This window comes from Theropithecus gelada, chromosome 16 (genome assembly GCF_003255815.1).
Source record: "Theropithecus gelada isolate Dixy chromosome 16, Tgel_1.0, whole genome shotgun sequence".
NCBI lineage: Eukaryota > Metazoa > Chordata > Mammalia > Primates > Cercopithecidae > Theropithecus > Theropithecus gelada.
In genome coordinates this window covers 18,729,149-18,756,495 of record NC_037684.1, presented here as the reverse complement: position 1 = coordinate 18,756,495, position 27,347 = coordinate 18,729,149, and the positions used below count along the sequence as shown (strand labels likewise).

The window sequence follows — 27,347 nt, the reverse complement described above, 5'->3', positions numbered from 1 at the left end:
TAATAATTACAAACAACTTGTTCTTGTCCAGTTCAAAGTATATGGTTCTTGGAATAATGTACTTGGAAGTGTAGGAGTCTAACTAATAAAAGAAAAGCTTAATGTAGAATGTTTATATGAACATGTGTTATGCTTTCTTCAGTTTCTGGAACATTCAAATTCAGTGTTTCTACAGCCGGTTAGTCTACAAACCACTGCAGCAGCACCATCAAACCAGAGTCTGCCACCTTTGCCCAGCAATCATCCAGGTACATGGGACCTTATTATTTGCATCAAATAAGGAAACTTACGAGAATATATGAGTCTGCCAGAGATTCGTTGGTAACTGAAAATAGGAGAAATTAGAGGTACTTCTTTGTATTTTTAAGCTAATGAAACAAATTCAGGGCAGATAGCATTATGACTGACTATAAGAGACTGTAAAAATGCTTGTGTTAAACTTGTGTTAAACTGACTATTGTGTTTTGACTGCTAAGGTAGTTGAGGTTTGGAAACCTTTCTGTTATATACAGATTTGTTGAACTTGGGAGTAGCATTGAAACACCAGTCTGTTTTGGTTGTGTTTATTAGGATCTAATATTTGAAGTATAAATTATAAAAAGAATATCAATTACATGTATTCCTCGAAAAGCACAATGTATGTTTACTGGTCTCTTTTTTTGCCTAAAGCGATGACAAAAAGTGATCTCCAGCCACCTAATTACTACGAGGTAATGGAGTTTGATCCCTTAGCTCCTGCTGTCACTACAGAGTAAGTCATTTACAAAATGATTAACTGATTTTTTTGTCTTGGTTCCCTTTGATAGCAGAGCTAACAGTCTTGGTTATACATTTAACTTTGTTTAGGTCTTGCCAGAAATTGATGGCCTTATTAAAAATGCCTTATGAGGTTTTATGGCAGCTGTTACTCTTAATGGTCTTATCGTTCCAGCCGTGTGACTAAAAAATAAAAATGCTGGGGTTGCACATTAAGAAGTAACTGGAACTAACAAGCTTAATGGACTCCTCGTAGATTCCTTGGCAGAAAGTCATGTTCTCTTTAGCTTGAGAAGGGTACTAGTCACTGGTGATGTAAGTTTATGCCACATTGATGGAATATTTTAGCTGCTCTTTAAGAACTGATCCAAAAAAAATCTTATATTAGAACTTGTTTTTAGTCTTCCAAAGCATTAGTAATAACAATTACCTTTTACTTAAAATCCTTAAAGCATTATTGTATGATTTCATATTGGGCAAGATATATAAATATTAGTGGAATGGTAAAGTCCTTAGAACTTTAATATACTTTGAGTGACTGAAGGTTACTCCCCAAATTGTTAAAAATTATTAAAGCACGTTTTTTGGAAATCATTGTTTGGAAACTAACAGCCTACAGGCTGCATCTTGCTTGCAGTTGGTTTTTTTTTTTTTTTTGACCTGTGCAGAATTTAAAATGTGCATTTTAAAAATTAATTGTTGGTTCAGGAAACTTTCAACCATGTTTTTCCTTGGCTCTCACACTGATATAACAATGAATGCAAACACTTGTGACCCCCAAATATGTGAGGATTTCTCTCCATCAGCAGGCAAGCAATGAATTCTACAGTGGACACCAGCTGGGTGTCCTCTGATTCAATTCCAACACCATCTACCTGGAGATAGTGTCAGACCCCACAGGTTGAGGGCTCAGTCTCCACCACCCTGACACCTACCTTCCCAGACACTAGTCACAAGTCTGGGCCTCCAAACTTAGGACTGACTGGCTTCAAGTTGGGTTCCCATGCCTTCCTCTTTGGGTTTAATTAGTTTGCTGGAGCAGCTCACAGAACTCAGGGAAATACTTACATTTACTTGTTTATTATAAAGGACATTGCAAAGGATGCAGATGAAGAGGCCATGGAGTTTCCGTGTCCTCCCTGGAGTCCCACCCTCCAGGTACTTCCACATGTTCAGCTATCCAGAAACTGACTCGACCCACCCCAACCCCAACCCAGTCCTCTGGGGTTTTTAATGGAAGCTTCTTGATGTCAGCAGTTCGTTTCCCCAGGGTATAGGGCAGGACCCTCTCTAGGGAGGCTCTTATGACCCACAGTCAAAAAGGTGGGCAATTAGAGTGGTGCCTTGGGGCAGGTGAAAGGAGGACTAGAGAAGGTCAGAGCAATTCTGCTTCCAGAGGCTGGCTCCTAAGGCCTGACACACCCAACATTATAACAAAAGACTGTAACAAGGGCTATGGGAGTTGTAAGCCAGAAACCTTAGACAAAAACAGTATGTATCATAAGACCACAGTTGCCAACAGCTGAAAACTTGGATATTTGAAAATAAAAAATCTGGACCTCTTGATCATTTAGATACTCTGGCAACACCAAGCCTGAATTTTTACATGCCAGCTATGGGCTGGGGCTGAGTAGTAGCTATCTCCTTTACACAGGCAGGCTCTGCAGCCCTCAGGCCCTGTTACCCACCAGAAAATCCAGGGTTCATTCACCTGGATAGTAACAGATGACTCTTCCGAAGAACACAGGTTTTGATCAATAGTCATTTTATTACTTAGCACAAGTAAATTCTTTAGGGGCCAAGGTCAGAGGGCATTCTTTTGTAACTTCTTCACGTTGATCCAGGGACACTGTATCCAGAGATGTTAGAGGAGTGAAAATCTCTAGGCACTAAAACTAAATATGTTTTAGGGTCTCCCAGGATAGGTCACAAAGGCACCTACAATTGAAATTTTTCTAATCTAGAAGATACGAATTTTATGAAGAGGTTAAAGATGCAGGGACCAAACAACAGTAGTAAGAGCAACAAAATTAGTGGCCCCGTTAGGGGAAGAAACCAAGTAACACTTGGTATTGCTAATTTGAGAGTTTCTCAAATAGAGTTAGAAGCATGGCTATTAGGCCGGGTATTGCTAATTTGAGAGTTTCTCAAATAGAGTTAGAAGCATGGCTATTAGGCCGGGTATTGCTAATTTGAGAGTTTCTCAAATAGAGTTAGAAGCATGGCTATTAGGCCGGGTGTGGCAGCTCACCCCTGTAATCCCAGTGTAGCAGGACCGAGCTGTAGACAAAACTCCTCAGACACCTAGTTAAAGAAGGAAGGGGTTTATTCGGCCGAGGGCATCGGCAAGACTCCCATCTCAAGAGCCGAGCTCCCGGAGTGAGCAATTCCTGTCCCTTTTAAGGGCTCACAATTCTAAGGGAGTGCGTGTGAGAGGGTCGTGATCAACTGAGCAAGCAGGGGGTACATGACTAAGGGCTGCGTGCACCGGTAATAAGATCGGAACAAAACAGGATAGGGATTTTCACAGTGCTTTTCTATACAATGTCTGTAATGTATAGATCACATAACCAATTGTCAGAGGTCAATCTTTAACTACCAGGCCCAGGGTGCAGCGCCAGGCTGTCTGCCTGTGGATTTCACTTCTGCCTTTTAGTTTTTACTGCTTCTTTCTTTGGAGGCAGAAATTGGGCATAAGAAGATATGAGGGGTGGTCTTCTCCCTTATCAGCACTTTGGGAGGCCAAGGCGGGCGGATCACCCTGAATTCGAGATCAGCCTGGGCAACATGGTGAAACCCCATCTCTACTAAAAATACAAAAATTAGCCAGGTGTGGTGGTAAGCGCTCATAGTCCCAGCTACTCAGGAGGGTGAGGCAGAAAAATTGCTTGAACCCGGGAGGTGGAGGTTGCAGTAAGCCCAGATTATGCACCACTGCACTCCAACCTGGACAACAGAGTGAGACTCTGGAAAAAAAAAAAAAAAAAAAATATATATATATATATATATATATGGCTATTGATTAAAAGTGTGGAGCCGAGAGGCTTGGGCATGGACTTTCCTAATGTTAACTTCCTGTTTCCCCTGAGGTATTTATTCAGGTACAGCAAGAGGAATTAATAACTGCACAGTCTCCTCCCTGTTACTGCTAAGAGGCAGTCTAATGCTATACAGTTATCTAGTACCACATTAGCCAAGGAGTCTTATGAGGTCCCAAGTTTGGAACTTCCCCAGGAACTACGCCTAGCATGGCAGTGCCATGGGCTCAGAACACCTCTATCCTGTCCTGATTTAGAGAAATTGTGGCTCCAAACTTAGAAGTCCAAAAGGAGAATGGGACATTTGGGGAACAGAAGAATGAGTCAAAGTTTTAGATACCATTTCATGGACCGGAGGCTCCAAGAATCTTTTATTTCCTTTATGAGACACATCCCTTATATACATTCCCTCCTGGATAGGGTCCACTTTTAGTGATCAACACAGAAAACATGGCTACAGTGTTGATCAAAAACTTAGCTGGTGGCCGGGTACAGTGGCTCATGCCTGTAATGCCAACACTTCAGGAGGCCAAGGTTGGAGGATCATTTGAGCCCAGGAGTTCAAGACCAGCCCTGACAGCATAATGAGACCTTGTCTCTACAAACAAACAAAAAGAATTAGCCAGGTGTGCCTTAGTCCCAGCTACTTGAGAGGCTAAGGTAGGAGGACTGCTTGAGCCTAGTTGGAGGCTGCAGTATGCCATGATCACGGTGCTGCACTCCAGCCTGGGTAACAGACTCTGTCTCAAAAAAATAAAAAAAAAATAAAAACCCAACTGGCTGCCCCCCTTATTCTGTGTAACCTGGAGGGGAGATGTGGATCGTGCTTTGAGGAGCCAGGCAGGGAGCCCCATGGCCCCATCCATCAGTTTCTTGTCCAGTTACAGGGAACTGGTATCTCAGGCTTGTCCTCTTTCTTCCCTCTCTGGGGATGATTTGGACATTCCCTTTCCCAGCATCCTTTCTGCTTCCAGTAAGCACATTGTTTGGGCCTCAGTGTAGGCAGGCCCTGATTTCCATGGCGGGGGCCCTGGTCACTCACTCATGCCATCTTCCTGGTTTTCCTGAAGTAGTCTGTAGGGCTGCTGCATCTTCTTGTCCTCTTTTTCATCAGATGCCACATCTCTTTACTGTAGACCTTAAAGGAGATGTCTACCAGTTGGAAAGGGGGAGTGTGTGGACTTATTGCCAATTTTTAGAGTTTTCTCTGAATATCTGGGGCTGAGAGATGAAGTGGGATTAAAGTACTACTCGGCTTTTGGGTCATCTGGGTCCCAAGGGGTGTAATTCTGGAGGCATTCTTATTATCGATTTAGGAATGCTGATGGATTTTCATTAGGGCCTTGTTCTGTTTCTCTGAGATTTCCCCAATTGACTGGGGGCTGGCTTGCTTCCCTCATACCTCTGAGAAGCATATTCCTATAATGATGAAGCCACTCTTGATTCTTGTCATCATTGGGGTCCCAGTTTGGGTTAGCTATTGGGACCAACACCTCAACAGGACAGGTCACCAGGTTATCAGCACACATATTGTCTGCCTTCTCCTCAGTTTTGGCCATGGTGGCAGATTTATCTTCTGCTGTGAGCAGGGTTGCTGTTAAGGTCTGCACACCTGGCCAGGTAGGGTTATGTGTGGAGAATATTCTCCATATGCGAGTTATGAACTCTTGTGGGCTCACCCATAAGCCCTTACTATGAGATTTCCAGTTATACAAGTCAACAGTTTTAAAAACCATAGACCCAAGCAAAACCTCTTTCTCCAACAGGCACGCTCTGAGTGGGAACAGTCACCCTCCAGGGTTATATGCATTCCCACTATGAGTGGTGCTCCCTGGCAAAGAAGAGTACAGCGGGGGCGGGGGCCTGCTATTGCCATAGCAGGAGCCATTGCTGGCTCTGCAGTTTGGAGGGCCCGGCAAGTACATAACGGGCCCTTGCTTTCCCCTGGAGGTGCTGAGAGCACCATTCCCAAGGAAGAAGGTGGACTATGCCCCTGTATTGGTCAAGGTACCAGGCCCCAAGTAGAGTTAGAGGGCCTCACTTCTCTTGAAGAGGGAAATAAAGGGACTCTTCTTGTTCCCTTCCCTACAGGCCCCCACATGACTGGTGCTTCCTCTCCAGAGGCTTCTAGAATTGGCAATATAGTTCCCTTTGGCCAATTTACATATTCTGCATTTCATCTGCAGGGCAGGGTTTTGATAGAGGGCCATAAAACATTGCATATAGGGTATTTCTTCCCATTTACCGTATTTCTTGCAAAGTAAGTCCAATTGGAGAATTGTAGTAAGTGACCCACGTTCAGACCATCTCTTCTGATCTCCTAGGGAATACTGGGGCCAGGCTCTATTACAGTAATATGTCATTTGCTTTTTGGTCATGAGTTGATATGCAGTTTCCATTGCCAGAGGAGGCACCCCAACAAGCTCTCTTTCCAAGACCTGGTTCACCACATCCTAGGGTCTCTGCACAGAGTTTGAGGGGCTTCCAAACTCTGGAGATTAATGATAACACAAATCCCACAACTCAGCTTGAATACTTGTGGTCCTCTTTGCTTGCCACTATGCGAAGCCATCTGGAGTGGAGGTCCTGGGGAGCTGAGAGTGTAACAGTGATTTTCTTTCCCTGGATCATGTTCAGTCCGGGCAGCCTCCCAGGAGATCTCATGGAGACACTGAAGTAGTTCTGGATCTAGCTCAGGTGGTGGGGAGGTAGGTAAATCAATCAAGTGAGGTGTTTCCTCAGAGAAAGCACACACACTCTGTTCACATAACCTTTGTATCACTGCATTCTGGTTCCAGGGATCATGATCCCACCAAAACTGCCCCCTTTGAAAGTTGGTCTCCTCATCAAACCAATAGCAGTTCTTCTGTGACTGCTGCAAAACAAAGCCTGATATTTTAGGGGTTCCCACACACTAAGGGTAGAGGAATCCAGACTTCATATTCATTCAGGCCACAGACAAGGAAGAATATCGAGCCCTACCGTCATACCAGATAGGGATCAACTCCTGAAGACAAGCATCCTTGTCTTTATGTTGGGGATTCCCCTTGTTAAAACGATGGCGATGTCTCTGTCTCCCAGACCTGAAAGAAGGAAGTTCTTTTTCTCAACAATCCTGGATCCCTTGACCTAGGTCCTAATCCTGACAACCCAGAATCCTAATGATCAAAACCCAGACCACTCTTTTAGTAGTTAAGGGAGCTGCTGCTTCGAAGGAACACCGAGCAAAAGGTCTGGACTCTAGGCAGCCACTTCTACTCTCCCAGAGAGATCTTGTGGTGCTGGTTAGTGGACTACACTAGACACCAGTTCAGGGGTCCCAAGGCCTTTCTCTAGTCTCCCTCTTGGCAACCGAGATGAGTTGGCCCAGGCAGGCTTCCACAGCCCACTGCTTTGCCTGCCAGGAGCCTATATGGGAAGTCAAGTCAGGGCCTGGGTCCCATCTGGGGTGCCGGACTTGTTACCCCTAAAAAAAACCTGAGATTCATTCATCTGGTGAGTAACAGACAACCCTCCATGAGAACACAGGTTATTCTTTTTTTTTTTTTTTCTTGACAGGGTCTCGCTGTGTCACTCAAATTAGAATAAAGCGGCATGATCATGGCTTACTGCAGCCTTGACTTATGAGGCTGAAGTAGCCCTCCCTACTCAGCCTCCTGGGTAGCTGAGACTATTGGGGCACGCCACCATGCCTGGCTAATTTATTTTTTTGAGACAGAGTGTCACTCTATCAGGCTGGAGTACAGTGGGGTGATCTCGGCTCACTGCAACTTCCGCCTCCCAGGCTCAAGCAATTCTCATGCCTCAGCCTCCTGAGTAGCTGGGACCACAGACACGTACCACCACGCCTGGCTAATTTTTTGTATTTTTAGTAGAGACAGGGTTTTGCCATGTTGCCCAGGCTGGTCTCGAACTCTCAGTCTCAAGTTCATTTACCTTGAACTTGAGCCTGAGCCTCCCAAAAAGTGCTGGGATTATAGGTGTAAGCTATCATGCCCAGCCTTTTAATTTTTTCTTTTTTTTTTTATAGAGAAGGGGGGTCTATGTAGACCAGGCTAGTTTTGAACTCCTGGGCTCAAGCAATCCTCCTGTCTCAGCCTTCCAAAGTGGTGGGATTATAGGCATGAGCCACTATAACCAACCAAGAATGTAGGCTTTGAGCAATAGGAGTTTTATTACTTGTCACAAATAAACCACTGGGCATAGTCTCCAAAGCAGGAAAGTGACAGGAGGGTTTTATGGGGTGATAGGGAAGAGGGTATGTTATTATATGGAGAGGGGTTGCAGTTGTACAGATGCAGTGAGTTATTTCAGCACACAGGTCACATGTTATGGTAATGAAGCAAGTACACTAGGATCCATCTGTAAATTTCTGAGGTCTGTCATGAGCTGGTTTAAACCAGCTAGCTGGCTGCATTCCACACAGGGTTTGGGGAAAAAAGGTGATTAATCAAGTTGATTGTATTCCTATAGTCCCTGGAGACCCTTCCTATCTGCTTACAGTCCCACCCAACCCTCTGCATCTCTTCTTTGGCTGACATGTGTAGACATTTGATATTATGGTCCCTGGTTTAATCCCTCAGTGTAATGGTTGACTTAATTTATGAGCAGATGTTAAGGGACTTAGGAGTCCACTATGTATTTTTTCCTAACTCAGGTTTGAGAAATTTCTCTAAGTCATTCTGCCTGATAGAGTAGATCTATCACTGATCATATTAGTGGTTTAAGAAACTAGCACTAAACTAGGTATGCTTTCTAGAAACTTGTTTTTTCTCCATCCAAATACGTAGTGGAAAATTTCTTGATTCTATTCAAATTAGGAGATTGCTCTATGTAGATATGGCAGTGTCACAGAGACTGGAGGTGGGAGAGACAGTAAAAAGCTGGAGAGGTGAAGCTTTGGAACTCTTTATCCCTGTGATGGGTCTTTCTGGGGGTCAGAATGTCTCAGTTCTTTTGAAAGTCCCATGAAATTCAGGGACTTCTCTCCAAGGAAAAGCACAGAATCTTGCAGGAAATTACTGGGTTTTTTCACATCACTGGTTGTCCATGAACCCCAGGTTGACAATTTTTGCTCTACCAGGACAAACAGTATGTTTATGAAGGATATACACGATTCATTTATTTCAATATTATGTGCCAGGGACTATGACTGGACTAATTTATAATTTTGAGCAAGAAACATGCTCCCTTATCCTCACAGAGATTAAATGTAGCATGGATACAGAAATTAGACAAATCACCAAATACAGGTTTACAATTTGTGTTAATGTTATGAAAGAATATGGCAACTTGAAAGTGTATAACAGAACTAATTTAAATGGGGGTTAGAGAAAGCTTCAGGTAGCATTAAAAGCTGAGGCCCGCAATTCTTAGTTAAAAGTTTGGAAATGAATATTGTAGGCTCAAGGAACAACCTGTACAAAGACCCAGAGGACAGAGTTCTGGCACATTCAAGGAAATGGAAATGCTAAAGACAAGAGTAAAGAAAGTTAACAGGGAGCTCAGTACCAGATGAGGAAACTGTAATTTGGAAGCAAAGAGAAGTGAGTACAACTGTGAAGAACAGTGCTAGGGGCAGACAAGTAAGATGAGAACTAAAAACTAGATAATGGATTAGAGATCACTTGATGATTTTAGTAAAGCTACTTTGATGGACTGATGGATACAGAACCCAAATTTCAGTTGAAAAGCACATAAGAGATTAAGTAGAGACAGTAAGTGCAGATAACTTCTTAGAACTTAAATGAGAAGCAGTGATGAAAATGGGTTTTGGGCCGGGCACGGTGGCTCATGCCTATAATCCCAGCACGTTGGGAGGCCAAGGTGGGCAGATCGCCTGAGGTCAGGAGTTTGAGACCAGCCTGGCCAACATGGCAAAACCCTGTCTCTACTAAAAATACAAAAATTAGCCAGGCATGGTGGCGGGTGCCTGTAATTCCAGCTACTCAGGAGAAGGAGGTAGGAGAATTGTTTGAACCCAGGAGGTAGAGGTTGCAGTGAGCTGAGATCACACTATTGCACTCTAGCGTGGGCAACAAGAGTGAACCTCGACCTCAAAAAAAAAAAAAAAAAAGGCAGGGTGGGGGGAATTTGGTAGCTAGAGGATACCAAGGCATTTACTACAAGTACAGATGGAATTAAAGACTGTACTTTGTATAAAATGGGAGATATGGAAGATGCTGGAGAATCTGTGAATGTCAAAGAATAGGATCTGGCATAGGAGAGGCTGAAGACTCAGGAAGGGGAGAATAACTGGGTGAAGTGCTTCAGAAGCCAGGAATAGATAGGATCACAGAAATAATGGACAATACAGATGAAGATAAACTTGAAGATTTAGTGATGGGAAAATGAGAAAGTTTCCATATCAAGACATTTAATGTATTAAGAATGAGGTTTCTACCAGAGAGGTCAGAGGTCTGAGGAGAGTGAAGAAGACTGAAATCATTTTGAGGGAGATGAGACCAAACTTTTTAGGGAAAGATTAAAATTGTAGGACCATTCTGGGGCCTTATGAACTTGGTGATCATGGTTTCACAGTGCTGTGATTTTTGAGATTTTTCCTCAGCCATGTTTTGCTATACTGTATATATGAATGTTGTGCTTTCAGTTATAGATATTTTACAGACATATGTAAGATACATATAAAGAACTGAATGGGCCTGGCATGGTGGCTCATGCCTCTAATCCCAACATTTTGAGAGGCTGAAATGGGAGGATCACTTGAACCTGGGAGGTTGAAGCTGCAGTAAGTCATGACTGTACCACTGCACTCCAGCATGAGTGATAGAGTGAAACCCTGTCTCAAAAAAAAAAAAAAAAAAAGAAAAGAAAAAGAAAAACGAATGAAGGATGTCATTAAACAACATAAAAAATGTACAGAAATGACAGTGATGAGCTATAGGTGGCTGAGGAGTCTGGACTATAATCACATAGATTAAATAAGCTGGAAGATTAATTTTTTTTTTTAAGGCAAGAGTCTTGCTCTGTAGCCCAGGCTGGAGTGCAGTGGCAGGATCTCAGCTCACTGCAGTCTCCGCCTCCTAGGCTCAAGTGATCCTCCCACCTCAGCTTCCTGAGTACCTGGGACAACAGGCCGGTACCACCACACCTGGCAATTTTTATATTTTTTTGTAGAGATGGTATTTTGCCATGTTGTTCAGACTGGTCTTGAAATACTGGACTCAAGCAATCCACCTACCTCAGCTTCCCAGAATGCTGGGATTATAGGTGTGAGCCACTACACTTGTCCTAATATTTTTAAAAAATGTTTGAAACCAGAAGAACTGAAGACTTTTTTAAGCAAAACATAAACTGTTCAAATTTGAGCCATATTTCTCATTTAAATCACAATAAAAAATTGGTTCTATAAAATACATACTTTTAAGAGGCATAGGAATTGCAACATTAAGGGCGGGTTTGGTGGCTCACACCTGTAATCCCAGCATTTTATGAGGCAGAGGCAGGCAGATCACCTGAGGTCAGGAGTTTGAGACCAGCCTGGCCAACATGGTGAAACCCTGTCTCTACTTAAAATACAAAACAATTAGCTGGGCATGGTGGCATGTCCCTGTAATCCCAGCTACTTAGGAGGCTGAGGCAGGAGTATCACTTGAACCCAGGAAGCAGATGTTGCAGTGAGCCAAGAAAGCACCATTGCACTCCGGCCTGGACAAAAGAGTGAGACTCTGTCTCCAAAAAAAAAAAAAAAGGAAGTGCAACATTAGAATTTAAGAAAACTAGAATATACACTTCAGGGCAGAAACTTATTTTTAACTCATATATAGCCGGAACTCCAAAAACAGCTCAATTTTTAATTACGGTGCTGGCAGTTAAAAACGAAAATAGCACTTTGAAATTGATATATAACCCTTTTGCTGTGATGGCTTTGTTTCAGAGCTATTTATGAAGAAATTGATGCTCACCAGCACAAAGGAACTGAAAATCATGGTGACTGAGGTAAAGACTTCAACTTATACAACTTAATTACATATAATTTCAGTATAATTATCACTTTACATATTTAGTATTTATATTTTGTAAGAGCCATCTGAGTCTGTCACTTTGAAATATGAGTTCCCCTGAATCATTCCAATTGTGCTGAACCATTGTTCACTAATGAGATTCATTCTTTGTGATTTTCTCATCTGTAAATAAGACTTGGAAATATAGTAGTTTATGGTATAGAAATATTAATGCTAACAAAATAGATGAGCAATAGGAGTAGCACTGAAATCAGGCATTTGTCTTTTATGTGCAGTTAATACTTGTTAACCGGTACCAGCAGGCCCATTTACTGTTAGTATTCCAAATAGGTCTGAGTTTTTCCTATTTTCAGCACTACTAATCCCATGTATTTACTACTTAATGATCACCAATGAACTATTAAATTTATTTATTCCCCTTATACCCTCCCCTATGGAAGAAGCACATTCTTACCTTTCTTCTACAAGACTGTGGCTCTCCAGCCTCCCAGTAAAGACAAGAGAGTTATCAAGGAATGGGGAAAGAGGACAGGATGAATACTGGCTATTTTCTTCTCTTTATTTTAGAAGAAAGTGGATGATCAGCTCACTAGCCACATCAAAGGTGCCAACTCTCTAAAGGGTAGACTGTGCAGCTTTGAAGCCTGGAAGACAATACCTGCCACCATGTCAAAGCCACACTGGAACATTTCTGCTATGATGAAGATTAAATAGAAGAATAACAGTTCCAGGATAACACTGATTCCTGACAACAGCGTGAGATTTCAACAGAACTTCTTGGGAACAAATACTCACTTAAAACTTCAGCAGCAGAAAAATTACTTAGTCCTTAGGCCAACCAATTTAACTGCAGTGTCATATATTTCACAGGCCCTCCTACATTTAGAAATCGTCACACAGGTGTGATAAGAGTAGATTATTTTACTACAAAATAATTCTGAATAGATGAAAGCATAAAATGTGAGAAATTGAATGTATTATTCAGGAAGAATACTGAGTGCCTTCATTTAACTAAAGTTGAATGTAAAAGTCAATTTGCACTTCTTTATAATCCTCTGGTTTAGAACTATAAATTGTTAAAACCTTGATAATTGTCATTTAATTGTATTTCAGGTGTCCTGAACAGGTCACTGGACTCTACATTGGGCGGCCTTGAAATATGATTCTTTGTAATGCTAAATAGTCTTTTTTTTTTACTGCAACTTAACATTTCTATTTGGAACACAGAAAATGAAAATATTTAGAATAAGTTGTACATTTGATGACAAATAAATCACTATTAAAATAATTTAATATGTTTTTTTTTTTTACAAAGGTTTTTTTCCAGAAGAACTTTTGATGTCAGTAAATCTTCACAATCCCACCTGTACATTTTAACATTCATGGGCTTGTAATGATGACACTTTGGCTAGTAGCCTAGATGTATTTTATTTCAATTTCATGATACTACAATTTCAAAGTAATCATCTATTCAGAACTCTGAATATAAAATAGCCCTAAATCTTAAAGCACAAATCAAATTTGAAATAAGAATTTAAATCTTTGGACAAGCTGTTAGGACTTAGTGACTCCTCTTCTACTTTGAGCTTTTAAAATACTGACTGTTCATAAGGAAAACAGCAACCAACTCTTTTAGATATAATAAACATGGTCAGAAGTTCTGGCCTATGACTTGAAATAAATAACCTGGATCATACATTTTTGAAAAACATTGTCAGATTAATTGCTGTAAGTATGAAGAGTTAATAATCTGGAAGGGAATTATAGAATTAAGATGAACCCATGCCTGCATATTTAAAAAACAAAATGGCTTATTTTAATACTATCAAACTCTTCAGTATGGTATTGAATAGTCAATCATATATTCTAGCTAGGTATGTGGGTTTCTTATGACAAAAGCTGAACTTGTTCTCTCAATTTTAAGTGAAATAAATTAGTTGAGAAAAATTATTTAAAATATAAGACTTCATATTATTGTACAGTATTTCTCCTTTGAGAAGATAGGATACATGATTTTCCCAAAAATCAACTTTGAAGGAAGACTTAGTTGCTGACTTCAATTATATCCTGGAACTGGCAACGTGTGCCCTTCCTTTGCTTCAAAAAAAGTGTAAGAAAGAGTGATAAGATCAACATTAATCATTCTTGGATCTTCAGCAAATTCAGGATCAATGTAGAAAAACACTGGCATGTCTACTTCCTCTTGGGGATTAAGCCTTTGTTCTTCAAAACAGAAGCACTGGAAATTATAGAAAGACTTTAATAACATTTCTATTCTCATATTGCATAACAAACTATACAGTTCTTTTAGCATTCTAGTACACTTCTTGATTTTAATAAGCATATGGTTAAATACACAGTTCTGTGATAAGAGCATCTTTTCATCTCAATGAATTCTGCTTTAAGGATCAAGAACAAATTCTAATCTTAAAAGCAGATATTCATTTGGTTTGGTTCTCAATATCTGCATAGCAGGTATAGATAATGAAGAAAAACAGTTTGATATTTAGAAGAAATTAGTTTTCAGAAATCACAAGATCTACTAAAAACACTAAGTTTCATACTAAATAGTTTCATGTACCTTTATCATATTCTGTAAAGTTTACACTTTGTTTTACCTGTATTTTATTGAAATACTGTCCAGCTTCAAATGGAACAACATTGTATGTAGAAATTCCAATTACTGGTTTGTCAGTAGGATTCTTAGCTCTGTAAAACGCCAGTGCAGTCTCTCCTGGCACCACCTGTTTTGAAGAATATATATATATATATAAAATCAATACTTTGAATCTCACAAAGTTCCTCTTTTCCCTGCTAAATTAGTCTCATTATTTTGCCTATTCATCAGACCATAATACCTAATCTAATGCAGGGTTCAGCAAAATAAATTGAGTATTACCCATAAACATATGACTTTAAAAACTTACTTGCATATGTCAATGAAGAACCAATGTTCTAATATCCACAATTAGTTATGAATTGTCCTCTTGTATATTTGAGGTCTTCAAGGAATAATCTGCAAATTACATTATTTAAAATGTGTCCAAGCCAATCATATAACAGCCCTAGCCCAACTTTTCTGTAACACTTATACCTGAATGTCATGATTGACTTTTTTTTTTTTTAAATACCAACATTAAACTTACCTTAAAACCAGAATAAGACTGACTGACTAGAACCTTTATTATGCCACAGAGTGTTAATACTTTGTTTGGAGAAAATAAGAAAATAGCAAGGCTTAAAAAATTTTTCCAAAGGATATTCTGTCACTTGTACCAATTCAGCCACTAATACCTTGTATACTACCATGTAATTGGATAAGATTCATAATCATAACCTATAAAACCTTTAATTATTAAGGGATTCAGTCATGTTTACTAAACTGGGCAAGCAATAATATTTATAAGGCTTTTCCAATATGGGTTGAAATTAACTCTGGCTAATCCTCAATTAATGAGCTATCAGTTAAAATCTTTCTTACAGTTGGTTAAAATTTTAGGAAAGCTTTTAGGTATAGTCTCAGTCTCACTGGAGTATAACATAACTATTTACTACTTATTGATTACTTCAAAGGCCCTCAATTTTTTTTCTTTTAGAAGGACAGGGATACTTTTGATATAAACCAGTAAACTAATTATTGTCACCAATGCTTTTCCACATTTTTCCCATGTCTTCTATGCCTGAGGAAAAGTCAGGAAGCTATATAGCCTGACAGTTACTGCTATTCCCAACTGTTTCACTCATCTAAACTTAATTTCAAAATACTGACGGGTTCCATTACTATAATTTTTTTTATTCCCATAGACTACTTTTTGACAGTGCCTTACATCTAATGTAAACAGAACTTATACTTTAATTTTTAAGTTACATGACAGTAAAAGTCAGTTTGGAACAAGAAAAAATGTCATGTTTTATTAGAATCACATTGTTAAAAGTAGTTCTCTGACAGTTTAAGTGATGAAAGAAAGGAATTTACATTAATAAAGTAATCTTTTAATGGCTGGTTAGTCACTTACATATATTTCTGTTTGCTGAGGTCTAAAGTTCCACTGGAGACTTGCATGCACATCTGCATTAAAGCTAATTTTAAGGATTCGATCCTTAACAGGCACCATGTTTTCAATCTGGTCTGAGGCATGACCTGCAACTGCTGATCCTCCAAGTCCAGTAGTCTAGAAAAAGATACCAAATATGTTAAACAATACTTTTAGGTGTTGATGATCTATTTATTTGATGAAAGTTTAAAAACAATGTAGTATTAATAATCCATTTGGAGCCAAGTTTACATATGGTTAACTGACCATTTCTGTAACTGTTAAGAGTCTGACCACTTTTGGGATGTCATGAGCCTGTATTCGTTGCAGTCATTTCTCTTTTTCAGCAATCCCTTGGTTACCTGGCATGGTCAAAAATGAGTCTGGGAAAAGCAGAATCACTAGATAAGTGAACTATTATCACTGATAGAAGAACTCACAATTTCCAGCTTCGCCATTTGTGAAAAAAAACATTTCTCTTCATTGCTAGTGTTTCGTTAATAGAAATAAAATTTACCCATCACCTCATAATTTCACTGAAAATGTTAATTCAATTTTTCCATATTCCTGTCTGGTCCTTTTCCATATCACAGCTTTTATAATCCAAATTAGATTGTAGCTTCACTTTTATTAACATTCTGCTTTTCTAAGGCATCATATGTATTTTCCCATGTTGGTTAATGTTTTTGAATCTTTCTCTGTACTTCTCTGTATAGTAGAGCTTTTATATAAATCAGTAATCAGAGCACCTAATCCCTATGGCCACAGAAATAATCATAGGGCATCAAGAGTATTTGTGTCTGACACTTCTTTTATTCATGACAGTTATTTCCTTGACATCACTTTTAAAAAAAAGCCCTTATCCAGCACTTTGGGAGGCCAAGGCGGGTGACTTATGAGGTCAGGAGATGGAGACCATCCTGGCTAACATAGTGAAACCCCGTCTCTACTAAAAATAGAAAAAAAAAATTGCCGGGCGTGGTGGCACACGCCTGTAGTCCTAGGTCTACTCGGGAGGCAGAGGCAGGAAAATTACTTGAACCCCGGAGGCGGAGGGTGCAGTCAGCCGAGATCGCGCCACTGCACTCCAGCCTGGAAGACAGAGTGAGACTCCATCTCAAAAGAAGAAGAAAAAAAAAAAGCCCTTACTTCCAAGGTCATCTTTCTTCGGATACTTGAGGTTGCCAGAATTCTGATTTCCAGATAATTAGCCTGTTACTATGCTAGGAAGAAAAAAACAAATTTGAGGCTAGGGGAAGACTCCCAGCAAGATACAGTGTTTTAGCATCCTCTGTTACACAAGTCAACTAACTTTATTCAACTGCCATACAACATAACTGAATTACATTATATCCCTAAAAGATGCATCAGAGGGCAAGCCTTTATCCTTGTTTATCCTTCTGCCTGAGTGCTATAATGTTTAAGATGTAACTCCTTTTCCTGAAGAATTTGTCACTTGAATAAAAATATTTTTAAGTATCCTCCCTCAATAAAGATTCCCTGATATAGTCTTTGAACATGGATTCTTCAAATTTCTAAGTTCAATGCCTAGAGAAAGTAAAATAGACAAAAAGACTAGAAAACTGCACTGAAAAGATGTCCTGATCGCTATTCTAGTTGTGCTACTAGCTCTAAGAACCTGATAGATTACAAATTACATTTGCCTTCCTGACCTATGATTGCATGTGGGCACATTTCACACACAATATTATCAATTATTTTAGTTTGGGGCAGAGTTTCTCAATCTTAGCACTATGGACATTTTGAGCTGAATAATTTTTTGTTGTTTGGGGGTGAGGCAGTGCTTTGTTGGTTATTTAGCAGCATTCCCAGCCTCTACCTATTAGATACCAATAGCACCCTATACCCCCACCTCCATGCTGTGACAACCAAAAATGTCTTCACACATTGCTAAATGTTTCCTGAGGGACAGATTTCACTCTCCTCCAGACCCCTGGCAGTCTGAGAATGATCTAGATTTGCTGATTTGGATTCAGTTCTGCTTATGATTTAACCAACTGGTAGTTTTAGAATTCATGCCTGGGTTTGGTCTCTGATGAAAAGTAATTCACATTCTATACTCATCCTCAGAAATCAATTATTGCACATTCCCACATAAATGCTGGCATTAGGAGACTATGCCAGAAAAGAAAAGTCCTTTTGCCTTCTGCTGCTTCATCATCTAAAAGAAAGGTAAATTAATCTCCACAGCCTGGGCATGGTGGCTCACGCCTGTAATCCCAGCACTGTGGGAGGCCAAGGCAGGAGGGTCACTTGAGCCCAGGAATAGAGACCAGCCTGAGCAACACAGGGAGACCTCGTCTCTACAAATTTAAATAAATAAACGTGCCTCACGGACAGAGTGAACTCCAGCTAAGAATACCAGTCATGGTGTTAAAATAGCAATTCCCAAACTTTCCTGCACGTTGGAATCACCTAAAACACAATTGACAATTACTGATGCCTGGTTCCCACTCTGGCATTGTGATAAAAATAGGTAATGTGTGAGGATTTTTAGAAGCTCTCCAGGTGATTCCCAATGCAGCTGTACAATGAATTTTGGGAGCCACTATCTTAAACACCTACTGAACACAATGTGTAGCTCTCGCTTGTGGCCTGATTTTTAAACCGAAATTCCTGTCCCTACTCTAGGCTTCCTAACCTGAATCTCTGGGGTAGGGGATCCCTGGAACGTTTATTTAACGTTAAGCTCCACGGGTGATCCTAATGCCCAGCCAAAGCTGCAAATTATTAGATAAGGACAAAGGCTAAATCTCTAAAATACGTGAAACTTGACTTTGCCAGTGGTTCTCAAAACTTGGCCTCAAAATCAATTGCAGGACTTACTAAAATACAGATTGCTGGTCCCACCCCCCCATGTTTCTGACTCGGTCCTGGAGTCGGGCCCTAGAATTTGCACTTTCAACAGGTTCCCGGGTGATGCTGATGCTGCTGGTCCTGGGCGCCACACTCCCAGAACCACTGCAATGTACTTAAGAGATTCCAGGTTAAGTACATTACAGTTATATATTAAAAGGGGCGGGAGAGAGAGCCTCAAAGGCCTAATTCATCCCTGTTTGTATGGAGGAACTGCTAATCCCAGTTTAAGCACAAGAAACACGATAAGCCCAATTTCCAGAGTTACCCTTAGCACATAAACCACATGTGGTTTGCAGACTGAATGTATGAATAATATACATTTTAAAAGCGTGTGTGCGCAGGAGAGTAAGGCAGACTGCTGGATACCCGATTAGAGGCTGCGGACCTTTTTTTTTTTTTTTTTTTTTTTTGGACGAGGTGCAGTTCATAGATGAGGGAGTCTGCAGCACAGGATAAGCACAATCACTAAGAGGAACTGGGTGCTACTTGCAGTTCTGCCACCAATTTCTTTGGTGGCTTTGGGTGTTACGTGGCTGTTCTGAACCTCTCTCCTCTTAGGTAGATAATATCGGACACCTCTTCCACCTACGACCCGCAGGGCGAGGGCTTGTCCCGGGATTTGTCCTGCACCCCCACCTCTCGCATCTGCGCCACCCTGCGGGCAGCGCGGCCCCTACCTGACAATAGAGCCGATAAAGGGGTACGGCAGCGTAGGACGCCCCCAGCATGGCCACGGCGACAGCGGCCACGTAAGTGAGGGTCGTTTTGTTCCGCCGCCGCCATTCCTCCACATGCGCGCGCGTGAAAGGGTCGGAGCTCTTGGGCCGCCGCGGCGGCTGCAGTGCTGGATGCCGGGCTGGAAGGCTGCAGTGCTTCCATGTCCCAAGCCACCTCAGTCCTCTCTCGGCACCTCCTGTCCCACTCCACGCTGGCCTAAGAAACGGCTCTACCCTCTCTGCAGCCCTGGCTGGAGACCCAGGGTGGATCCAACGCCAGCCACAGAAAGCGACGCCCCTCCATCCCGGATGCCAGAGCCCTCCCATAACCCCCTGAACTAACACACACCAGCCTCTCAGGGACGAGGTCAAATCTCGCGAGGCCTGCTCCGTCTCGCGAGATCTGGGTTGAGCCTGCCGCTGCCTTGGCTACCAGGCTCCTCAGGTGGCAGCGCTTGCAGTAGGGCTACGGAGGCCGGGTTGCCAGATTACGGGTAAGTTTGCGTTTTGCTTTGTGACCGTTCCTCCCACTTCGCTTCCCGCCAGAGCGTCTCTTAACGTTTAGGAAAATGCGTTTAGCCCGTCCGCGTGCAAGCTTGCCATCACTTGGGGTTGTGCCTGTGATCTTTATTTAAACTCCACCAGCCTTTGTCTCCACCCGGCAGCCCCGGCGACGCTCTCCTGCGGTCTTTTCTCCCGGGGTCCCCTGGCCGCTGGCTCCTGTGCTTACTGCCCTGGAGTTGGTTCGGGGATCACCTCTCTCAGGAAGCCTTGCTGCGTTAACCGCAGCCCTCATGGACACCCACGATGCCTGCATTTTCTCAGCCCGTGGGCAGTCGGCTTCCCCTGCTCTGATGCCTTTTTACAACTTGGCCAGTGGAAATCACCACACAGCTGGAGCAAGAGGGAGGCTGTCAAGCTGAAGTTTGTTCGGGAGAGAGTGACCAGGACAGGAGGGCCATTTAAGGAGAGACTGAAAGAAAAGAAGCCTTTGGGGGGATGTAATAGCTTTCTTCAGTTGTCCCACAGGACGAACTCGAGGGGGGCAGACAGCGTAGCGGATTTTACTGTATTAGAAGGAAGCATCTTTCTAGAAACGATAAAATAGCAGTTAAGAGCTTAGGTTCTGAGGTTAGGCAGTTCTAGAATTTTACCCGGGTCCTCACCATGGCCCTGTGCCCTTAGATCAGTTACTTGCCCTCTCTAAGACCTGGTGTCCTTACTTGTAAAATGGAAATCATAACAGTAAATGAGAATATTCATATAACGCGACTTTCATGATGACCGAGGCACAGTAAGAATTAAGTTAGAAGTTAGGCTGTATTTCTACTTGCTACCTGGCCATTTCTAATGGTCAGAGCGGGTATAATTATACCCCACTATGTGGATGAGGAACTTGGAGGCCTGAGAAAATTTAAGTAGTCATTCGACATTTTATTTATTTATTGCCTCTCAACTGTGAGCCTGACACCAATCGACCTGCTGGCGCTATAGCACAGAACAAGGCGGAAGATCACTTCTGTGATGGAGTGTCCTTTCTACTGAGGAACTAAGAAAATAATCAAGTAACAGTTACCTAAATAAGGGAACTTCAGATGAACAATCAGTACAGTGAAGACAATGGAGTAACATAATATGATTGACAGTGATGAGAAGTGGTAGTAAAGTAAGGTCCTTTTGAAGAAGTGACATTTGAATTTAGACCTGAATGATGATAAGGAGCTACCTGCTCAATGACGATTCCAGGCCAAGCAAAGGCCCAGGGGAAGGAAAGAGCTAGAATGATTGAAGAACAGAAAGGAGGCCACTGTGTTCCCAACATAGTGAGCAGAGTGGAAAGTGGTTGGAAATGGGGTCAGAACAGGTAACAAAGGCCTGGTAATACCAGCCTTTAAAGCCATGCCCAAGGGTTTGGATTTTATTCTAAAGGTAATAGGAAGCTATTGGAATGTTTGACTCATACAAGTGATATGATCTGACTCACATGTTTTAAAAGATATTGGTTACTTTGTGGAGAATGGATTAAAGGTAGGGGGAGGAATGGAAGTAGAACAATTAGGAAGCAATTGCAGTAGTCCACATGAGTGATGCAGGTCACCTTTAGTGAGTAATTGATTAATTTGTGGTCACAGGGCCAGAAAATTGCAGAACCAATAAAATCTAAATACCTTCTGACTTCTTTCTATACTCTGGCATACTGTCTTAAAAATTTCAGGTCTCCATGATTCTACAAATTTATTCATATTGTGTTATGACAGTGTTTGAAAATCTTTTTCATCTGCATGTGCCTTGGTTCTTATACCAGATTCTCAGCTCTTCTAGAATTAAACTATGAGATTTCTCATAGTTTAATTTTCTTACAACATAGACTGAAATCCCCGACACCAACAATACATTTCCACTCACCAATCTTTTTCTCCAGGCACCCCTTCCTTGTAGCTCCAGGTAGCAATATAAATATATGTCAATAATACAGTCTTTGTCTTGGACTCCAGGATTTTATTTTTTGTAAAATAATTGCAAAATGAAACTCTTATGTACAGTGATATCGATAGCAATGAAGTGGTGTTGATCATTAAAGTAGCTTTCTACTTTAATGAAAGAAAATATGCATTGTATCTGATCTTAGTATGATAATGTGAAATGACAGTTCATATTTATGAAATACTTCTGAATGACAAATATTTTGGTTTTTTATATTTTGAATGAAATGTGTAGAACATCAGTTAGTTCAATGTCCAATTAACAAACATATTAAACCATTTAAAATATTTCTGCAACATAATAGTACTCAAATTTCTTGTATACTCTTCACCAAGATTAGGGAATGATGAAGATTCTTCACTCTTTATCTGTATACTTACTTGTTTATTTCCTATTACAAGGACACTTTCTCCTTCCAAACCACAGAGCAGGCATCAAAACTGTAAGTTAATATTTATCCAGTATTACCATATGTAGTCAGCTTGGACTACCGATAACAAAATACCACAGACTGGTTGCTTAAACAACAGAAATACTTGTTTCTCACAGTTCTGAAGGCTGGAAAGTCCAAGGTCACTGTATCAACTGATTCACTTCCTGGTGAGGAGTCTTCCTGGCTTGTAGATGTCTACCATCTTGCTGTGACCTTACATAGATTGGAGTAAATGAGCTCTTATGTCTCTTATAAAGACACCAATCCCATGAGATCAGGTTCCCACCCTTAGGACCTCATTCAACCATAATTACTTCCTAATCCAAATACAGCTACACTGGGAGGTTAGGGCTTCAACATATGGATTTTGGCGGATATACATTAAGTTCTTTACATCATGTTATTCATGGACTCTACGTAAATTACCCCATTTGTCCCAATCATTTCCATTTTAGATCTAGGATTTAATCCAGGATTACTCGTTGACTTTAGTTGTCATGCCTCTTCTGGAAAAGTTGCCAGTCTTGTCTTTTTTTTCCTTTTTTTTTTTTTCAGAGTCAAGATCTTGCTGAGTTGCTCAGGCTGGTTTCAAACTCCTGGCCTTAAGTGATCTTGGTCTCCCAAAGTGCTGGGATTACAGGCGTGAGACACCATACCCAGCCTTATCTTTCATGACTTTGACATTTTTGAGGAATACAGGCTGGTTATGTGATTAAATGTTCCTCAGTATAGGCTTGTCTGATGTTTCCTCATGTTTGTGACCCCTTGACAGGAATATCATAGAGGAGATGCTGTGCTTCAGTCAGTGAGTCCTCTTAGGTCTCACATGATTTCAATTTATTCCATGGCTTCATGTTGTTAACTTCTGTTTCTTTAAGATTGTGTCTGCCAGGTTTCTCTGTTACACGGTGAATTAGCAAATATGTCACATTCATAAATTAATAGGCGATGTGTGGTTTGTGGGGAGAATCTTTGTGTTTTGTAGGGAGAAGCTTTGAGACTGTAAATATTCTGTTTCCCATCATCTTTTCTTCTGCCAGATTTAGCATCCATTGATGCTTCTTGTTTGAATCTGTTATTACTGTGATGGATGCCAAATGACAACTTTCTAATGTTATCAATCCTTCTAGATTTATTAGTTGGCATTTTACTGTAAGATAAAGTTTTCCTTGCTATACCATATATTTCTTGTTTATTTGTTTACATCAGCATAGACTCATGAATTCAAATTTTAATCAATTTATTACATTTTTTTAAATTCTAACTTCAAATTTTCTTAGACTTAGCCAATAGAAGCCCCTTTTTGACATGTTTCCATCATTCTTTGATCACTTCCTTATTTTCTAGCACAACAACATGCCACACTTATCTTGTATTTTCCTGACCTGCCTTGGAATCAGCCATTTCTGCCAGGAATTTTGGTTTCTTTAGTGGAAAGTCGTATTTAAAAACAAGCTCTGAGCACTAGAGGTGTTCATTACTGGCCTTTCTCAGCAGAGAGACCCTAGAGATTTTGTGTGTGTAAACAAGTATGCATTAGTGTGTTCAACAGCAGGAAATCTGGCTATCTTTATCTTCAATGTATGTACTTATTTGCTCAATTCCCCCCATATGTAAGCAGATTACTATGGCTGAAAGCTTGACCCCAGACAAGTGAATTCATCTCTGCCTGGTATGTCAGCCCAAAGCTGGGTATTAAATATGCTGCCCACTGGACACCATCCAAAAACTCAGCAAGACAAAAGTGACGAGGAAGAAGGAAAGAGAAAACTGTATTTAGGAAGTTCAGCTGCAGACGTTTTAGAAGGGGTAGGAGAAAGGAGGAAAGGCCGGTTAGGAAGTTTGGTTCTAGACACATAGGCTGTTTCCCCTACTCTTTTCCCAAGCTCAGCCCATGAATAGGGGAAGCAGGCTTAGAATGATGAGTTAACTTGTCCAAGCCTAATCAGTTGGGTCGTGGCAGAGCTGGAGTTTAAGCCTGGATTTTTTCTGACTCCATACAACTTGCTATTTTTACTGCATCTTGTAGAAAGCAGCTTTGCAATGAATGACAACAAAACAACAACAAAAACACAGAAGCCTTTCTTTTCTATGTTAGGAAATACTGCTTTACTTTTGTCTCAGGTGAAAATCATCATTAACGTGGTTAGATGCCTGTTTATAAGATGGCACATTTGAAGTTATTTCAAAGCTAGAACAAACAGTTTAGACAGAGTTGAGCATAGGACTGGGGTCAGAGACCAAGGTTATAACCTGGATACAAGGAGTTCTCATGATGGAAAGGTCTGTCAATATGCATAGATACAATAACAACACAACACTGGGAGATGCTGAAATGTATATTTTTTTCTCTGAAGCTTTAAATGAATGCATAAGCCTGGGCTGCGATTTTTGTGAGTCTGAGTGTGCTTGTAATAATGCGTAAATCGTTATGATAACTAATGCCAAATAATGGGTTATACCATGAATGGAATGAGAGCTCCTCAGGGCAGGGCTAATCCAACCCTGTTTTGTAGGTATAGGTGTTGATTACATGTTTTAAATATCAAGAGCTGGACTGACATTTTAGATTTGACACCGTTAATTTGCAATATTATTCTTCAGCAATAAACAATTAGACCTTGTAAACTCTTTCTGGTTAGCTATAATCATGTCCAATTTTATATATTAGGTAAAATAAGTTATGTAAGTTATTTTTCATATAAGCCATTTTGATATTCACATATTTTCTTATCTGATTATTGATTTTTAGGCTTTCTGTGGATTATAAAGGTGTATTATTTTAAATTTTGGTATTTTTAATCCATAACATAAGTTAAGGAAATTGGGTCTTCAGTCTTAATATGGTGGTCATCACTGAACTGTATTTTCTGGTGGTTTTCCTAATAAAGCTCCTGAACTCATTTAGGAATGTGAAATATCTAACAGTAATTCCAACAGTACTAACAACTGTTTATTTAGTAGCTATTTATTACAATACTTGTATCTAAAAGAATAAGAGTAATGTATTTGAATAAACTAAGTACAAATATATTGTGTTTGCTCTAGAAAAGGCAGGGTAATTATTGTTTTCCAATTAGTGCACAATAATGCCCTGAAGTCGTCTCAGTCAGTTTTGATATCTTAGTTTCTTATTTCCTGGCAGTGGCCTCTGTGCCATCTTTTTGAGGAGCTACTCCATTTAAAAGCTCTTAAGTTTATATGATTGACAGATAATATGAAAGGAAAACAAATCATTTATCAATAGAAGGCATTTATTAATTCAAGTAATATTTATCAAAATCAGGACCAGCTTCATGAAAATATGACCTGTGCAGTCACAGAAGACCCTGCTCTTAAAAGGGCCCCTCACTTATGATGTAGGACACGCAAGCCCCTAAATTGGGGCTTAGCCCAGGAGGGTTCTTGGCTTGGCCCAGAAGAGAATTCCAGAGCAAGCTAGTGGTGTTAAACAGCAACTTTTATGGAAGTGGCATTGTACAGTAAGCAGCAGAGATTCTGCTTCTTGCCGAGTGGGGCTACCCCACAGATGCTGTGCCCAGAATAGCAGCTTAGAGGCAGTTTTGCACTCATAGTTATACCCACTTTTAATTATATGCAAATCATGGAACAGTTTATGCAGAAATTTCTGGGATGAGTGTGGTAGCTTCCAGTTTGTAGAGTCATTGCTGTGGAAAGGGGTGGTAAGGTCTGTGCGTTGCCATGGTGATAGTAAACTGATGTGGCACACCAGTGGCCATGTCTTATGGAAAGCTGCTTCTATCCAGGAACTTTTTAGCTGATCCTCAGTTTGGTTCCAACTCCTGATTCCTACCCCACTTAGATAAGCCCTGTGTTTATTTTTAATGCTCTACTGTCAGCATCTTGAAATTCTTTTTTGTTTTTAAGATGGAGTCTCACTCTGTTGCCCAGGCTGGAGTGCAGTGGCATGATCTCGGCTCACTGCAACCTCTGCCTCCCAAGTTCCAGTGATCTTCCTGCCTCAGCCTCCTGAGTAGCTGGGATTACAGGTGCATACCACCATGCCCTGCTAAAAATTCTTAATAATTATTTAACATGGGGCCTTGCATTTTCATTTTGTATTGGGCCCTGCAATTTATGCAGCCAGTCCTGGTCAAGATGTAAATAGATATATAGATACACATACAGATATAGATAAAGGCACAATATTATATCTCAAATGCACTGACTGACAGTCTCACATGATTCAGGCCAAAGCACAGTTTAATTATATGATTAAAGGCAAAGGCATAAAACTCGGGAAAGTACAAAAGTGGAGAGCAAAGTGGAGAGCCTTTAGAGCCTTTACTTTTAACCTTTAGAAGGTTAAAGGTAAGAGAGAAAGGAAAAGGCAAATTCAGGTCTCCTGAGAATAGTCAGGTTAAGTGAAATATGATCAAAACTCCAAAGTTGCTACCATAGCCCGTAAGACCCTAGGAAATCCAGACCTTGTCTACTTCTCTAACCTTATCTTCTACCACTCTCTCCCTGTTCACCACGCTCTAGTTGCACTTCTTTCTTTTCTGTAAACACCTCAAGTTTGTTTTACTGCCCTCAAACCTTTTCTCTGCCTGGAATGCTTTGTCCGTCAGCTTTCTTCACAGCTGATTTATTTGGATCTTAGCTGGGACACCATCCCCGGTCTAAATTAGCCCTTCTCTCCTTAGTCACATTTGCTATCTCCTTTCAGTATCTGAAATCTAGTTCATTTAATTGTATCATTTTTTATTGTTTTTCTCCCACCACTAGAATGTAAATACCAAAAGAGCAATGATCTTGACTTGTTCACCATAATATCACAAGCCCTTGGTGTGATACCTGCACATAATTGTACTGAGTTAAATGTTTGGTGGATGAATGCATGCATGAAAGCAAACAGAAGGCAGGTAGCCTAAGGAAACTTCTGAGAGCAGTGAGCTGTTGTGCTGCTGAAGACTCCTTTCAAGAAGACTAAGACTTTCTTTGAAGTAGTTTTCTGATGTTTCCCACTGAGTTGGGCTATGTGTTACAGGCAGATGCTT

The 27,347-nt window shown here is 40.7% G+C and overlaps 3 protein-coding genes and 1 pseudogene across 13 annotated transcripts in view; 2 read left to right on the top strand and 2 right to left on the bottom strand.

The window, feature by feature from the left end:
- Positions 1 to 13,072, top strand: part of TOM1L1 (target of myb1 like 1 membrane trafficking protein) — a 58,987-nt gene extending 45,915 nt beyond the window's left edge. For 4 of the 7 annotated variants that reach the window (XM_025361496.1, XM_025361502.1, XM_025361501.1 and 1 more), the window contains 4 exons: positions 143 to 248; positions 670 to 751; positions 11,692 to 11,753; positions 12,347 to 13,072. In XM_025361496.1, the coding sequence (XP_025217281.1) occupies positions 143 to 248; positions 670 to 751; positions 11,692 to 11,752 (249 nt within the window). In that variant the 3' untranslated portion in view covers position 11,753; positions 12,347 to 13,072. The remainder of the gene's footprint in view (positions 1 to 142; positions 249 to 669; positions 752 to 11,691; positions 11,754 to 12,346) is intronic. The other 3 variants (XM_025361497.1, XM_025361499.1, XM_025361498.1) reach the window with 2 other exon arrangements.
- LOC112609102 (cytochrome c oxidase assembly protein COX11, mitochondrial) lies at positions 2,501 to 19,871 on the bottom strand. 3 transcript variants are annotated; one of them, XR_003116165.1, is made up of 5 exons: positions 19,371 to 19,871; positions 15,796 to 15,951; positions 14,398 to 14,523; positions 12,234 to 12,437; positions 2,501 to 2,716 (listed from the first exon to the last, which is right to left on the bottom strand). XR_003116165.1 is itself a non-coding variant. In XM_025361503.1 (4 exons), exons 1-4 carry the CDS (start codon positions 19,734 to 19,736, stop codon positions 13,836 to 13,838), a joined length of 831 nt encoding a protein of 276 aa, XP_025217288.1. In that variant the 5' UTR covers positions 19,737 to 19,871; the 3' UTR covers positions 12,318 to 13,835. The 3 variants fall into 3 exon arrangements, 1 of the variants encoding a protein (XP_025217288.1); XR_003116164.1 differs by having other exon boundaries at positions 12,234 to 12,423; XM_025361503.1 differs by lacking the exon at positions 2,501 to 2,716 and having other exon boundaries at positions 12,318 to 14,018.
- Positions 4,898 to 5,898, bottom strand: LOC112609103 (annotated as a pseudogene). The gene has a single exon (XR_003116166.1). The product of XR_003116166.1 is annotated as an uncharacterized LOC112609103 (transcript).
- STXBP4 (syntaxin binding protein 4) overlaps positions 19,841 to 27,347 on the top strand; it is a 197,888-nt gene continuing 190,381 nt past the window's right edge. For both annotated transcript variants that reach the window (XM_025361495.1, XM_025361493.1), the window contains exon 1: positions 19,841 to 19,903. The gene's annotated coding sequence lies outside the window, so the exon portion shown is untranslated. The remainder of the gene's footprint in view (positions 19,904 to 27,347) is intronic.